We start from the raw sequence: 17,146 nt of genomic DNA on the forward strand, positions 1-17,146 counted from the left end.
TTAACCTATATTATATGTCAAAGAATTTAGCTGGATTCAGTATCTACTAAAATTGAATGAGCTAAAGTTACATGAATAGAATTCAATTGGGAATTATTCTGCAAAAGAATTTATCATGTATGATATAATATGAGGATCGCCAAAAACGTATCGTATGACTTTAGGCATGACGAACATATACCAATCTCTATTGATCTAAGTGAAGATCAACTAGATTGAGACCAAGAATACTTATGGTACTTGAAAAGGTACATAGGAATAGTTCTTGATTCAAGGAAATAAAGATACGCTAAATATTGATGCTACACGCATAAACACTGGCAAAGGATCAAGCAAGACCCTTTGGAGTTAACCATTGATAAGGACGAGCTATAGAGCATCGTGTTTTGAAATGGCAACATGGATTGGAGACCATGAGTTGTTGCGTGGGAAATTAAAATATTAATTTCTATGTTCTAAGATATAGTTGGAGAGTCTTCCACATATCTATGAACTGCTTGGATAGGTAAATCCAAACAAAGCATCACTAGCAACCTATGCAGTTGAAGTAAAAGTAATTATTGCCTAAGAAGCAATAAAACAGGGTTGTTTAAAGTTCTTCACTGAACTTGGGTAGATCACCTATCTGCTGGCTTGATGGTTCTTCATTGAAAAATGCGTGGAACCACTCTTGAAGCAAGAAAAACGTTTGCTAACTTAATGGTTCTTCATTGCAAAATGCGTAGAACCACTAATGTAGTAAGAAAGACTAGATCACATAATAAACAAACTCGAAAAGATCTTATCATCATATATCAAAGAACATTCGATGAAAAGGATGTTAAGATTGGCAAAGCATGATAACTAAACCTATGCAACAAGTGAGAAGCAACACTCACATTGTCGCACTGGAAATCAAGCATAGCTTTGAATTCCATGAATTGTTTTAGAAAATGGGTTTGAGGCCCATGGTTGTAAAACATTGGGGTTGAACATTTATCATATATGAAATGTATTTTCATATTCCATTTAATCTTGGTTTAGTATTAAATGATGAGTCCCTTCAAATTTGACGAAATATTCAAGATAGACTGTCAGGACCAGTCCTGTGACTAAGAAATGTCTATCAAGTGAACTTGAATGTCAAAGGTTGAAAATGGTCCCTAGTCGGAGTTTTCTATAAAATTGGACGCATAGAAAACGTTAGACGACTAGAATGCAAGATGACTAGTAGTTCTGTTTCTTGAACTATGTGGACATGGCAATGTCATAATCATTTGCATAGATACTTACTTTGGGAAGACTAGTATCGGACAAGACCTATGAAACTTTACTGTAAGAGATGAAAATCTGTCATAAGTAAATTTCATTAAAATTATTAGACACTAAATCCTCAATACCTGAGTGATTTGAGATTACTTGTTTGAGAACTGGTTGCTTTGACGTTGACCAACCGTCGCACCGTAAAAGGAGGCTATAAAGGCAACGCTCAGGTAATCACCTATCAAACGAAGTCTAATCTCAAGATCGCAAGATTGGGATTGTCCTCCCATAAATCGGGATGAGATGCTTAAAAGTTGTACAAGGCCACTCGGAGAGCTAGAAACTGTGAAATGCATGGCCGTGCTCGGATGAATCATAGGCTATGATTATCTGTTTATTTGATCAGTTGAACTCTGAAACCGAGGAACACCTCTGGACATAATAAGGATGACAACTCTTACCTTATGTTCAAGAGCAAGCATCGAGCGACAAAGGAATTAGGAAATGCACACTTGTCCCTAAGGACAAGTGGGAGACTGAAGGAAATAATGCCCTTGGTCCAAGTATGCATTCTATGTTAAGTCTAATAAATGCGGTTCAGTATTAATTAACAAGTTAATAATTCAGTGAGATCAAGTGAGCTGAATGCCTAGCTAGAGGCCGCTTCAGTTCAAGTGGAATTAATGATATTAATCCACAGCTTACTCTTGACTGAACCCGTAGGGTCACACAAATAGTACGTAAACGGATCAAGTATTTAATAGCATTAAATACTCCATCTATGAATATTCGGAACCGACGGATCTTGGTTTCAGTGGGAGCTAAGATCGTCACAGGCAAGGAATGAATACTCCGGAAACGATGATATTGCCGGAAACGGAAATATGGATCGTATCGGAAATATAAATATTATCCAAGTCGTAGATGTTGCCGGAAACGGAAACATGGTACGCGTCGGAAAATATTATCGGAAATGGAAATATTGCCAGAATCGGAAATATTGCCGGAAACGGAAATATTGTCAGAATCGGAAATATTACCGGAATCGGAAAATAATTCCGGAAACGGAAATATTAAATATTTGTTCGAAACGGAAATTAATTCCGGAATCGGAAATATTAAATATTGTTCGTATCGGAAATAAATTCCGGAATCGGAAAATTTAATCGGAAGCGCATCGTACGAATAAGCATCGGACGAGGCCTGCCGGACGAGGCCCAGCACGAAGCCAGGCCATCGCCCAGCAAGCCAAGCGCGCCGCACAAACAGCAACGCCAGGCCCAGCGCAAGGCCAGGCCCAGCAGGCTGCGCGCAGCGCGCAGCGCGCACAGCGCGCACAGCACGCGCAGCGCGCAGCGCGCACAGCGCGCACAGCACGCGCAGCGCGCAGCGCGCGCGGGCGCTGAGTGGGCTGCTGCTCGCGCGTACGCATGGGGCCCATCGTGGCTGCCGTGCGTGTGTGAGCAAGAGTTTGTGTTCGTGCACGTTTCCTAAAACATGCAGAGTTCGGTTAATGATTAAATTCCTAATTCTATTTGATAAATTAATTAAATTAGAGTTCTTGTAGGATTCTAGGTTTGATTAATTTGTATCTGAATAGGATTTCGATTCCCTTTCCATACCGCTATAAATATGAGGCTAGGGCTCACAATTTATAACACAAGTTTCAAAGTATTCAAAGTGAGTTTTTGAGAAAAAAATTCAGTCACACATTTGCCTATAAAGTGCCGAAAATAATAGTACCTTAAGGGCGATTCTAGTTGGTCAATCTTAAGGCGGATCCGGACGTGCTGTGGACTATCTACGGAGGGACGACACTTGGAGTCCTAAAGACTTGTTCTTGTTCGGTTCGGGCGCAGCTAGGGAAGGCACGCAACAAAGAGTATGCATCTAATCTATGCTAAATGATTATGTGTAAATAATATGTTTTCCTGGGTTTATGGTTTTTCCGCATGATTTATGAATTGTCATATGTATCATAACCTAACAGCCGACCCATTGCTCGACGAGCCAGCCCACGAAGCACAGCACCATGCCCAACGCCCATTGACTAGCATGCGAGCTAGGCGTGGGCGGCAAGCCAGTGAGCAGCGAGAAACGCATGGGCGGCAAGCCAGCGAGCAACGCATGTGCGGCAACGGAAGCTTGGGCGCTAAGGTTACTTGCGCGGCAAGTAACTTGGGCCACAAGTTGTCTGTTTTCCTTATCCTACATACTTAAGAGTTTATGATTATCCTAATACCTAAGTGTTTGGATGATCCTAAAAATATAAGACTTTTTAATTAACCTAAATCCTAATTTTAAGGGTTTTGGTTATCATGATTCTAGTAGGATTCGACTATCTATTTTCCTATAAATGTATGACCCATGGTCATAATGGTCATAAATTTAATACACAACTTGAATACTTTTGCCTATCACTAAAAGTGAGATCTCGAGTGCATAATACCTTAAACGATATCCTAGTTGGTTGAACCTAAGGCGAATACGAACGTGTTGTGGAATATCTACGGAGGGGCGACATTTGGAGCTCTGTACTTGTTCTTGTTCGGTTCAGGAGCATCTAGTGTAATACCTGATTTTTTTTTGAATAAATTATAAATATATTTTATTATATTTTTTAAGCATTTTGAGATTTTGTGAATTTAAATTGCATTTAAATAAGCTATTTAAATGTATTTAATTAATTAAAAGTATTAATTATTAATTATAAAACAAATTTAGTTTTCAAGTTGTAATTAATCGGGTTTTGAAATTAGAATCCAAGAAACATATCTCAAAGCCCAAAACAAAAGCCCAAACTCCAAGTATGGGAAAGTGTAGGAAATTCAATAATATTCCTTGGTTAGAGGAACTTAACCAAGGTTAACTAAGGTTCTAGGAAACTTCCTTAGCCTTGATCCCCAAGCATTTTCACACTATAAAAACCCATGAACAATTTCATTTCTCCTCACAAAATTGAAGATTATTTCTCTATCTACTTTCTTCTCTCCCAAGTTTTTTTCTCTCTTTCTTTTCCTCTTTTCTTTTTCTCTTTATTTCGTCGAACTTCTGTTTGCCCTTTTTCTTCTACTTCCGTTAGTTTTCAGACAAAAATTTCTTCTTCAAAGGTGTAGATCTCGAAATGTTCTTGAACTTTGCGTCAGGAATCAAGTGATTTTGAGTTATAATTTAGAAGTTTGGCTGTTTTAAAATACTGTTGCTGTGTTATGCCGCGCACACCTCCGTCCCATTGCCTTGCTTGCTCGTGCACTCTCATCATCCTCATTTTCTTGCCCATTTGCCCCCGGTTACATATTTTGTAATCGTACCGTGCTATTAGGCCGGTTAGGTATAATTCTCTTCTTTCGAGCCTTCTCTAGGATTAAAGTTTCAATCTTTATTATATTTTGATGATGGACTGTGATTAATTATATATTTGGGATTGGTTATGAACACCAAAGTTGAGTATTGTGATGATTATAATGTTGAGGATTATTTTCGATTGGAAAATAGTAATTTTCATATTTGATTATGATATAAAGTTTTAATCTTTATGGATTTTTAATGATTTTAATGATGATTTAAGTTAGGGTTTTGCCCTAAACCTTATAGCTAAATGATTAGCATAATTAGATGATAATTTTAATTATTGCAATTTTCAGATTTGGTTTAAGACATAAAGTGTTAATTTTTAATGGTTTTAAACATGAAATTAGCCAAATTTCATGCTATGGTTTTAAGGGATTAATTGGAACTATTATTTTATCGATTATCGATTAATTTCTAATTAATTCAAGTGTTTTAAGACTTAATAAAGTTGCTGGAAATTTAATGAACATGGATAATAATTAAGCTTCACTATCTTAGTGTTCTACAAATTAGGTGCTATTTCCTCCATTTCTGAAAGTTCTTTACGCTTTGGAAAATGTGACCAAAGTATGAAAACTTTGTCCGTAAATTCTCACTATTATATACATCAAAAAGTTACATATAAGATCTTATTAGATGTCGGAATGTATTTTCAGAATATCAACTTTTTATAATTTTTTCACATACGAAACTGAATATTTAAGTAGTTAAATATTGAATTGGAGTCCGTGCAAATAGTCATTATAAACAAATTTAAGAAACGGAGGTAGTACGTAGCATGTCCTAAATTTTTCTTTCTCTTTAAAAGGACTCCATCAAAGCTCCAACTTAACTAATATTCAACCAAGTTTTTCACGAATTTAACTAAACTCTTCATTCAATTTTCTGAAATTCGACTTGTGTATGCTGAATTCATTAGGTACAAATTGAACTTTGTTTCTCTCTCCTCTATTATACCCGAATTTCCTCCTCAAGTAGACTCCATTGAACCTTCAAGGTCAAGCTCAATGAAGTTCTTCACAGATTCAACAAAATTATTCATCAAATTTTCAGCTAGAAATTCGACATAAGGATGAATTCAATAAATAACAATTTCATTTCTCTTTCCTCAAGAAGATCAACTTTCCCTAGCAAGAATTTATGTTCTCTCTCTTTTCAAATCAGCTCTATTGAAACTTCAAGGTTAAATTCAACGAAATTCTTTAAAATAATTGTAATAGCCCTGATTTTAAGCAACTCTTAATATGATATTAAGAATAATTATCGTCTTAAACATGTTCTTAAATTTTTTCTTAAAACTAATTCGGGATTAAGGTTTTTGGAAATATATTGAACGGGTGAATGAGTTAAAAAAAACGGATATTTCATGAAATGCCCTCGAGTTTTGTTGTAATTCACCAAACGCCCATCAAGTTTCAACAATTCATAAAATACCCCTCACAATCTGTACAAATACCCACCATACCCTTACTAATGACGGGCCGTTAAGTCCGCCGTTAGCCAAGTTTCCAATTCTCCAAATACCCCTATTCTGAAACTTAATTCACCAAACGCCCCTATTCTGAAAACTTATTTCACCAAATGCCCCAAACTTCAAAACCCCTTTAATTTTTATTTTTTTTTTTGGCAAATAATAATGAGCTTTATTTACCAAGTAATCAGAGTGTTAACAAACTCTGAAAACACCAACTGTCCAACAGACACAACCAAACACCAAGCTAACCAACACAAGCTAGCTAAAGAGCACAGAGGCTACTACTGACATCTACACTCAACATTAAACATTATGTTGCTAACAACAGTCTTAACTGGATCAACATGATCCCTAAAGACCTTAGCATTTCTTTGCAACCAAATACAATAAACAGACTCAATGAAAGCTATACTATACTTGCAAGCTTGCTTCTGTGTGCTTCTGCTTTTCTTCACTGCAATCTGAACTTCCTCTTGCCAAGGCAACACAGTTCTATTCACACCTACAGAAAGCAGAACCTGCTTCCAAATCTCCTGAGAATATGAGCAAGAGAAGAAAAGGTGCTCCAAGTTTTCATTTTCCACCTGACACAGACCACAAATACCATCAATATTCAGCTGCCATCTTATCAATCTGTCTTTTGTAGCAAGTCTGTTCTGCACTGCTAGCCACACAATGAAGGTGCTCTTTGGACTAGCATGGCTATTACAAATCAATCTCTTCCATCTCACCTGGGCTCCAACTGGATGAAGAAACTTGTACATTTTCTGAATTCTGAATTTACCAGCTTGCACAAACTGATCCACTCCATTTGCCTGCAGAAATACTTCTCTATTATGCCAAATTTTCCTTAATGACCAAGTTAAACCATTAGGAATTGGCATAGTCCAGAAGTCTCTATGCTGAATGTAATAAGCATGAATCCACCTCACCCAAAGCCTATCCTGCTTCAAAGCTAAAGCCCAACAGTGTTTCAAAACTGCTGCTTTATTCCACACAGTTAGATCTTTAAGATTCCACCCTCCACAACTCTTAGGGAAACACAATTGCTCCCAAGAGATAGAAGCTTTCCTAGAATCTGCATCAGCACCAGTCCACAAGAAACATCTACAAATTCTCTGAATCTCCTTCATTACCTTTTTAGGCATAACAAAAATCTGACACCAGTAGAGCTGTATACCAAAAAGTACAGATTTCACCAGTTGCAGCCTACCTGCATAGGAAAGGAACTTAGAAGTCCAGCTCTTGATTCTAGCAACAGTTCTATCAATGAGAGGCTTGCAGTCTGTGAAGGAGAGCTTCCTAGTTGTAAGAGGGACACCCAAGTATCTGAAAGGGAACGAACCCTTAGGAACCCCAATTGAGCTAACAATACTGGAAGCAACATGATCAGAAACACCTGCCAAATAAACTTCACTTTTGTGCAAATTAGCTTCCAAACCAGAAGCCAAGGAAAACTTAGTAAAAGCATCAAAAAGAGCTTTCACAGCACCCTCATCAGCTCTGGAGAACATCAACAAATCATCAGCAAACATCATATGGGTGAGATCCAACTTTTTGCATCTAGGATGATAAGAGAAGTTAGTATCTTCAGCAAGAGCAGCAAGACACCTTGACAGATATTCCATACCCAAAGCAAACAAATAAGGTGAAATGGGATCACCTTGTCTCAACCCTTTCTTTGCAGGAATTGGTTTAGTGGGACAACCATTTATCAGAATGGAATAAGAAACAGAATAGAGGCACTGCATCACCCAATTCACAAACTTCATAGGGAATCCTAGCTCTGACAGCATGGTTTTCAAGAAAGGCCACTCTAAGGAATCATAGGCTTTTTTCAGATCCACCTTGATCATACACCTAGGAGAAACATGTTTTCTAGAATAGCACTTCACCAACTCACAAGCCAGCAAAATATTATCAGAAATGGATCTACCAGGGATGAAACCAGATTGAGAACAATTTACCACTGTACCAATAACACCTTGCATTCTAGCAGTAAGAATTTTGGAGATAATTTTGTAGACAACTGAGCAGCAAGCAATTGGCCTAAAATCCTTCACACAAGAGGCATTCTGAATCTTAGGAACCAAAGTAACTGAAGTGTTGTTCACTTGCTTTAACATCACCCCAGCTCTGAAAAACTCTCTTACTGCTTCATAAACATCAGCTTTCACAATCTCCCAAGCTTTAAGAAAGAACAAACTATTGAAACCATCAAGCCCAGGGGCTTTATTGATATCAATACCTTTGATAGCTGCATCAATTTCTGCATCTGAAACAGGAACCACCAACATTTCTGCATCAGCAGCAGACAGCTGCTTCCCTTTCCTAACCACTCCAACATCCACACCCATCAATGAGCTAGCTGCAGTACCAATCAACTTCTTATAGAAAGAGCTAACTTCTTCCTGAATTTCCTGAGTAGTGCTAAGCTTCTTCCCAGAATCATCATACAAAATATCAATGCTATTCCTAGAAATCCTCTCCTTCATTGCACTGAAAAAGAATTTAGAGTTAGAATCTCCTACTTGCAACCACTGAATTCTTGCTTTCTGTCTATATGCACTCTCCTGAATATGCAAAAACTTCTTAAGAGTCTCGCTACAATCCCTCTCACTTTATTGCACACTACTATCAGTAGGGCAAGAAGCTAACTGGATCTGAATTTGACCCAAATCAGCCCTTAACCCCTCAATTCTCTCATCAAGCTTAGCAAAATCTTTATGATGTAACTCCTTCAATCCTTGCTTTACTGCTTTCAGCTTAGTCCACACCTTGAACATGGCTCCACCCCTTGGACAGGACACATCCCATCCCTTTTTAACTACATCAAGGAACAGAACATGATCAGCCATATAGTTAAAAAATTTAAAGGGTCTACTCCCCCCTCCCATATGAATATTGCAAGACATAACCAGAGGTGAGTGATCAGAAATTCCTGGAGGCAAATAATCCACCACAGCATCAACAAACTTAGAATGCCACAAAGCATTAGCAATGGCCCTATCTATTCTGGAACAGATTCTCAAGTTACCTTGCCCCTTATTGCTCCAAGAATAGTAACTCCCACAACTCTTAAGCTCAGCCAACCCTGCAGCATCCATACAGCTATCAAAATCCTTAGTTTCCCCTTCTGTAACTGCATTGCCATTTACTCTATCAGCAGCTAATAAAACTGCATTGAAATCCCCCATGACAAGCCAAGGACAATTAACAGTACTACTGAAAGTAGTGATCTCTCTCCACATTGGTCTTCTAGTATCAACAGAGTGCAAACCATACACAGCTGAAAATAAAGCATCAAACAAGCCATTCTTAGTAGTAACATGACAGTGAACACAAAATTCAGTTTTTTGGATAAGCTGAACTGACACCAATGCATGCTTCCAACCAATCCATATCCTTCCCCTAGGAGAGTGCTCATAATTCATAATCCACTGCCACCCAACCCCTATTTTCTTCTGGATTTTACAACTATTCTTCTCCTGAACTTTAGTTTCTAACAAAGCTACAACACTAATGTTATTACTAGCTAAAAACTTCTTTATTTCAACTACTTTAATGGGATCATTCAATCCCCTCACATTCCAGGTACTAATATTCATGGTGGATCAATTGGGAATTCCACTCCATCACTACCAGCAACCAATTCCTCCCCATTCAAATGGACTTCAGCAAGCCCCACAGTCTGAGCTGGAGTTCTAATATCTCTTCTTCTTCTTGAAACAACTCTCCACCCTTCATCAAGCACTGGAGCAATTGGAGTAAAAGGCTTATCATAAACAGATAACTCTCCATTCTCCCCATCATCCTCTTGTACAGCATCATTAGCAGTCAACTCATCAGTAGTTTGTGGTTCAACATTTGGTTGCACTGCTTTAGGTTTCCACACCTTCACAACCTTCTTTCTCTGAACATCAGCTGGCCTAAATCTTGTGGTATTAACTCTTGTCTGAGTACAGTCATGCCCCACAATCTTACACTTCTGGCAATAAGGTGGTAGCCATTCAAACTCAACCACCTGTTTAACAATGTTACCCATAGGGTCCTGAATCTGCACAGATTTAGGCAAGTCACCAGTTACATCCACCTCAATAAGAATTCGAGCAAATGAAATTCTTTGCTGTTTAGAAGTACATTCATCAGCATATAGAGGATCCCCAAGCAAACTCCCTATTCTGCTCAATGAATCACCCCCCCAACAGCTCAATGGTAAGTTAGGCAACCTAATCCACACTGGTACTACCCTCAATATTTCCTCCTGGAAATTAAAACTTGCTGTCCAAGGTTTAACAATCATAGGTTTGCCAAAGAACATATGAGGACCAGCCACCAGAACTGATTCCTTATCCTTCTTTGACTGGAATCTGATTACAAAATAGCCCTCATCATGGAGGAAAATCTGAGGTTTACCCACTTGGTGCCATTCTTTTGCAATGAATCTCAAAATAGACCCAATCGAAGGTTTTTCCCCAACTACATACATGACAACTGCATTTCCCCATAGATCATTCATTTTTTGTATCTCATGCTTATCAAGTACAGCTATGGGTTTACCATCACAGACTGTGGGAGCAATAAAATTCAACGCAAAACCTTTAGAAGGGAGTGAACTACCTTTGAATAGACTCACCCATGGTTTTGGTTCCATATCCAATCGCCTTTGAGCTGGCTGCGCACCATTCATCTCACACTCTGTTTCTGTACGGACATCCTCTGTTTTCTGGGCTGGATCTACACCTGGGTTCTCCTTCATCACACTCTGATGGTGCATTTCCTTGAGTGCAGCATTAACACTTCTCACCAGGAGGTCCACCCTATCCTTTCCCACCACCATTCGATGGCTATCTTCGTAAAACTCTTCCAGAGCTTCAACCAGCGATGCCGGTCGATTTACATCAGTACGCACTGACCGCGACCAACCAGCCGAGTCCTGGTAAGCTTGAGAGTTGTCTAGACGTTCCATCGACGGCAGCACATGGTCAGAATGAGGCAGCGTAACTGGTGTCACCAGACCCGCACTAACCCGAGGTTCATCAGGAATGGGTATTTGTTTTCTGAGTTGGTTCTGGTTCTTAGGCCTCGAAACTTCTTGATGAAGAAGAGAAGAGGCTTCCTCATTCACTTGAGCAATCTCATGCTTCTGCGTTTTCTTCTTCCTCGCCATTTTCAAGATTGGCGCACGTTAGTAAGGGAACCTTAACGTACACCACACCATGAGAGAGAAGAGAGAAGAAGTAAACCCCTTTAATTTGTTGGATTGTTCGTGCAATTTAGATGTTGTTTTGCTTGCTTTAAGATTTTTGTCATGAGTTTTGTTATTATTGCAGCAATCTAGATACTGTAATTCCAGTGTTGCATCAGATATTCAAATTTATGACTTTTATCCTTGTGTAAATGTTTCATTTTATTTTGGACCTGAGTGGACTCGAACCACCAACCTACCAGGTTGTTACCTGGTCGCTCTACCATTTTGAGCTTACAGTTCCAGAATTATATCAGAAATATTTGAACATTTATCATCATTGTCACCATCACATTAAAGCTTTCACATTTGCAAGGTTGAAACCCTAACATCGGAAGCAAATAAGAGCCTAAGTTGACCTCAACTCTCATTGCTTGAAGTGTTTGAATAGGAAAAAGAAGGTTTCGTTTCAGCAAAACCAATCAAACCAATGAGCACACAACACACTTTGACATTTCCAAATCTAGAACATAGTTGGTGAATCAAATAATTAATCATAGTGGTCAAATCCACATAAATTTGGAGCAGAAGAACCAGGGAGCAACCCATAAAGAAGTGCAACTAAAGAAGTTGAATCCCACGCTATAAGAGTTGCATTGACAACAGACAAGCATCAAGTCTAATCCATACAACAACAACAACAACAACAACAGGAAAAATACTAACATTATGACAGGACTCGTGATAGCTAAGTTAACAACAGTATGTCTGCACCAAGCTCACAGTACATATCATACAGATAATCAAGTCACCATACTAGCAGAAGCTGAGAATGGACAACGAAACACATGAATAAACAATAATCAAAGCTCAAGTATCCACCAAAATTTTACTCCTCATCTATTCATTCCATACTAATCACATTTGAATATTTGATTATACTCAATTCAATCTCTAAAGTTCATTTTGTTTACCAACAATCAATTTTTCTCTCTTTACTATTTGCCAAAAGAAAAAAAAATTCTCTCTTTACTAAACATAAAACCCCAAAATAGAATGAAAATCATCAAACATTCAAATACCACAACCAATAAATATCCACAAATAACTAAAGCACAATCAGTTGTCTTTCTGATAGAATTCCAAATAAACATAAACCCCGAAAAAAGAGCAAAAATCATCAAAACTTCGAACACAACAACAAAATCAATGAACATAAAACACGGATGAAGTACAAAGGTGGTCAAATTAACATTCAAACACAACTAGTGCTAAATAATAACGCATAAAAATAAATGAAAAAACATTACAATTAACCCTAATTCCACGATTAGAGGAACAAGATTTCCAAAAAAAAATTAAAAATTAGAAAAAGGATAAATTAGAGGGGAAACCTTAGGGTCTTTGATGTGGGCATTCTTACAGAGCTGAGAGGCGATGGTGGTTCGAAGCTGAGAGATGGTGGCGACATCGTCGAGATTGTAGATTTCCCTGACTTTTGGAAGTGACATGCAGGCTAATTTGAAGAAATCAAATACTCGTTTTCTAGTTTCTTCTAGATTTGTTGAGTTTGGGGCACCTTTGCTCTAGATCTGTGTTTTTTGGTGATTAATGGGACAATAAGCAGTTGAAGGAGGAAGAACATGGGGGAGAGAGAAGTCAGTTGAATAAGGAAGAACAGGAGGAAGATCGACCAGGGATGGGTAAATAACATCAAAAGAGAACATAAGGGCATAAAGGTAAATTCACAGTAACGGCGACTTAACGCCCGTTATCAGTAAGGGTATGGTGGGTATTTGTACAGATTGTGAGGGGTATTTTATGAATTGTTGAAACTTGATGGGCGTTTGGTGAATTACAGCAAAACTCGGGGGCATTTCATGAAATATCCGTAAAAAAAACTATATTATTATCTAATAAACAAGTTTTAAATTACTCTTGAGATTTTACCACAAGTTAAAAAATTTGAAATCTATTCGGTTATAGATTATGGATCTTGTTATCTTAAATAATTCGTTTAAACACATATATTATTTATAAGCTAAGATTTCCATTTTAATCGGGTTGGTGATGTTATTTGTTGTTTTCGTTAATTGAGTTTCTCTAGTTAAAGTTATCTAAAGTAAAGGTAATAAGGATTTTTTTTAATTTAATTAGCTAATGTTTGATTAAGATTACATGGGTTGGGTGACAAGAGTCTTACCCTCGTACTTTCCTTTATTTTGCTGAATAATCACCTAATCACTTATATTATATTATTTTATTTTAATTTATTTTTCCTCAAAAAAATTCATTCTAGAAAGATCCAAAAAGAAAGAAAAATGGAGAACCCTCATTTTCTCTCTCTCACTCTCGTCGATCTTTCTCTCTCTTCAACTGCTCCCCTCTCCCTCATTTCGGCGAACGCCGACCATCCTCTTCGTCGACGCTCCGACTCATGTTGTTGTGGTGTCGCTGCTTTGCTACTGCTTCACAGAGTCTCGCCTCTCTCCCCTTCTCCTTCGATTTTGCTCCGCCTCACGCCGCCACCATGGTGGTCGTTGCTGCCGCCGTTGCTACTGCCTCACAAATGGGTAACCTCTTTATCCTAGCCTGTTAATTATTTGAATTGCTTAGAATCCCAATTCAGGAAACCCTAACTTCCTCTTCTTTGGCTTCTCTCTCCTCTTCGGGTGCGACACATCCTTGCCGGAGCTCCGCGGTCCTACTGGAGCTGTTGCTGTTGCAGTTGCAATTTATCTACTGTTGTTGCTGAATTTCCTTCTTATGGGTATAATTATTTTCCAATTCTATTTATTCCTATTAATCTATATCAATTAGATTATAATAGTTTATGGAAATAAATTGTTATTATTTATTTTGATTATATAAAAATGAGTTTTGATTATTAAAGCGTGTTTGATTAATGTTCAGTTATACCAAATGGTTTCTAAATAAGAGTGTAATTTAGTTTTCAAAACCTATTTTAGTAAATAAGAAAATTATACAATTATGAATATTAGTCACAATTACTTTAGCTTTCCTAATATAGTATACATGCTAAGCTTTTGAAATAAGTTTTCAGGAATCGGTTTAGATTTCTCAACAAAATGATGATTTAGTCTTTAGTTTACTTTAAGAAAAGAGGATATTAATTCATGTCTTTCTTGTGGAGGTGAACGTTTGGGGTTTGATTAAGGATAATGAAATGATGAAGTAGAAGTGGATTGGTAGTGGATTGTGGCTTGGAATTTTTGTGCGGCAATTGAAGGTACACATTGTCCAACCATCTTCGTTGTTTGAAAATATATGTTGTGATTTAAGTATAATATAGTACCAATATTGTTATGTTTGTATATATAAACATAATTATAATCTTAATTGTTGATTCGCAAATGAATTTGATTGTTTTATTGAAATGATTTATGTCGGCTTTGAATTTCAAGATAGAAATGATTTTGAACCATTTAAAAGGGAAGTTACGGGGGCTTGTTATGGATTGGAATCTAATTGAGAATTTCTTGCCTTGGATTGAACCTATCTTGAAACTTGTGTTGAGCGTTAAAATTGATCTTGGTCATGGGAACTAGTCAAACGGTAAGAAATGTCTTATATGTATAAGAGTAAAGTACTAATTAAGAGGTGTTAGTTAATCAGAGGGATCATAACTTTATTGTCAATACCAAATGAATCTTAAAGTGTCAAGGGTGACTGCTACAAATCAAAAGTTCTTAAACGAACGAGTATAAGTTAGAATATGAATTTTATTTATTTATTTACTTATTTATTAATCTAGTCAAAATATAGCTAAGAATGAGTTTTAAATCAATTTTAAAGAGATGTTTTCAAGTAAAGTTTATATTTTAATTCCTCCAAGTTATATTTATTTGAATTTCTTGAAGTCGCGCAATTTTCTTTTTCTTAAGTTGTGAATTATGGGGGTGAAATTAGTTTTGAACAAGATTTTAATATATATGTTGAAAACAATCATAATTGAAATATATTTCATTTTGAACGTATTACCTTAAATGATAGATAATGGTTTTTGCGGAGTAAAATGAATTCTTTCAATAAGTTTTCAAAAGAGATTTTGTTATGAAGAACGGTGTTCTTTTTTAAACTAGTTAATTTAGAAAGAAATTAATAATTCTTTTTGAGTTAATAAAGATTGTTTTAATATAAAGAGTTGTCTAAATATTTATAAAATACATTTCAGGCACACTAAACTCACCTAGTTGAATTTAACATTGATAATTAAATCAAACTACGTGCCAAATTAATATTATATTAGAGTCTCAAGTTAATTTATGTTTAAGGATATCACATTAGAAGTCGAGTTATGGATTAGTGGTTTAAGAAAGTTTAATCAAAGGAGTAAATCAAGAAAGGCGCTCATGTCCTACCGGTTCACCATGGTCTAAGTGTTGTAAGGTTAAAGAGTCAACGAGTCTTGAGTTTGATAGGGAAATCGGGTTAAAGATTTATATAAGATAGAGAGTTGATATATAATGAGGAAGAAGCTAATTCATGATTTAGGGATTGTAACTTAAGTTTGAGAGCGAACCTCAAAATTAGCAATAAATACTTAAGTAGGGGAAAGTAGTCGTGTATGTGTGGCATAGTTCTCACATGCATCGGTGATGAAAAACATTGGAAGCGAATGCTATATCAATAGACTCGTGGTAAATGGGCTTGACCCATATTTGGAAGCGAGTGATATATCAATAGACTCATGGTAAATGGGCTTGACCCATATTTGGAAGTGTGTATTACTCGTGGTAAGCGGGCTTGACCCGTAATTAGGGACATGTCCTAGTTAAGTCTTGCAAGCGTATGATAATCGGGAGGGTGACGACCCCCACCGTATAGAGCAGCTGGTCATGCTGACCCCTCTCTATTCGTGTTCACTTTCCCCAACAACAACTAATATGTTGAAATAAATTATTTCTTTTCGCTTTGAATTATGAAATTATATCGAATATGCATTGTGAGTTTGAATTGTGTTTGTGGTAATATCATGTAGCAAATTTACATGACTTTTGGCAGTACTGTGGCAATAAGTTTCGAATTGAGTTGTGAATACATATCCTGTGTTTCACCTTGTGGCAAAAACTGTAGATTGGGAAAAAGATTTACTTATAATACTCGAGCTATCGTTATGAGTCATTGTCGAATTAGGTTATGATTGAAAATGATTAAGAGTATGAGAATGACAAGATGAATCTTAAGTTGTGAGTCTAATTCAGTCGAGGTGATCGTAAATTTAGAAACTTTGTGAGATGGTAAGTAAAGTCTGAAGTTTTTCTTTTCAAGTAATGCTAGTGTATCGTTTCCCAAATCGTTGTTTGAATAATAAGGATTTCGCGAAATAGATTTCAAAGAAGTTATAATGTTTTATCAAGTTATGTTTTTCAATTGAGTTTGATAAGCGAAGTTGCTTTTCAAAACAAAACATAAAAACTATAAATAAAATCATTTTGAGCCACCTATCAAATGCATTTCACGTTGGATGTGTGTACTCAGATTTCCGCTGATTTTGTTCTTTGAACCTGTCCCGGTGGGGGCAGAGTTAAAATGTTTTGCAGGTAGCAAGAGTTAGGTCTCAGTTCAGATTCAAGGTTCGTAGATTTCTTCAATGACCTTACGTGTCCAAGGTTGGATTGTGGATTCGCCAAATGTAATTTATTTCCTAGAGTTTGTTAATGGGGTGTATAATTTCTTCTTAAAGCTTTTGGTTTATAATTTATGGGTTGTGTATCTGTATTGGAGTCGTAGTGAAGTTAAGTTTCTTTGGTTTAAAGTTAAGTGTGCTTAGAAGTAGCTCATTAAGTGTAGGCTGTACAGTGACACTCTGGTGATGTTTGGGATATGTTATATGTTGAAATGATGAATTTGAAGCAGGTGAAAGAGAA

At 36.9% G+C, this 17,146-nt stretch overlaps 1 protein-coding gene and 1 long non-coding RNA gene across 2 annotated transcripts; one reads left to right on the top strand and one right to left on the bottom strand.

The window, feature by feature from the left end:
* Window positions 1-8,688: 8,688 nt before the first annotated feature.
* Window positions 8,689-9,675, bottom strand: LOC110775765 (uncharacterized). Its single transcript, XM_021980368.2, has one exon. It carries the CDS (start codon window positions 9,673-9,675, stop codon window positions 8,689-8,691), a length of 987 nt encoding a protein of 328 aa, XP_021836060.2.
* A 3,537-nt stretch (window positions 9,676-13,212) lies between these two features.
* Window positions 13,213-17,146, top strand: LOC110775766 (uncharacterized). Its single transcript, XR_002529874.2, has 2 exons — window positions 13,213-14,505; window positions 16,802-17,146. It is a non-coding gene; the product is annotated as an uncharacterized lncRNA (long non-coding RNA).

The sequence above is a fragment of the Spinacia oleracea genome, chromosome 3 (assembly GCF_020520425.1).
Source record: "Spinacia oleracea cultivar Varoflay chromosome 3, BTI_SOV_V1, whole genome shotgun sequence".
Taxonomy (NCBI): Eukaryota; Viridiplantae; Streptophyta; class Magnoliopsida; order Caryophyllales; family Amaranthaceae; genus Spinacia; species Spinacia oleracea.

Bases quoted from the DNA above. Each gene is read 5' to 3' on its own strand.
- LOC110775765 (XM_021980368.2), bottom strand. From the start codon at position 9,675: ATGAATATTAGTACCTGGAATGTGAGGGGATTGAATGATCCCATTAAA.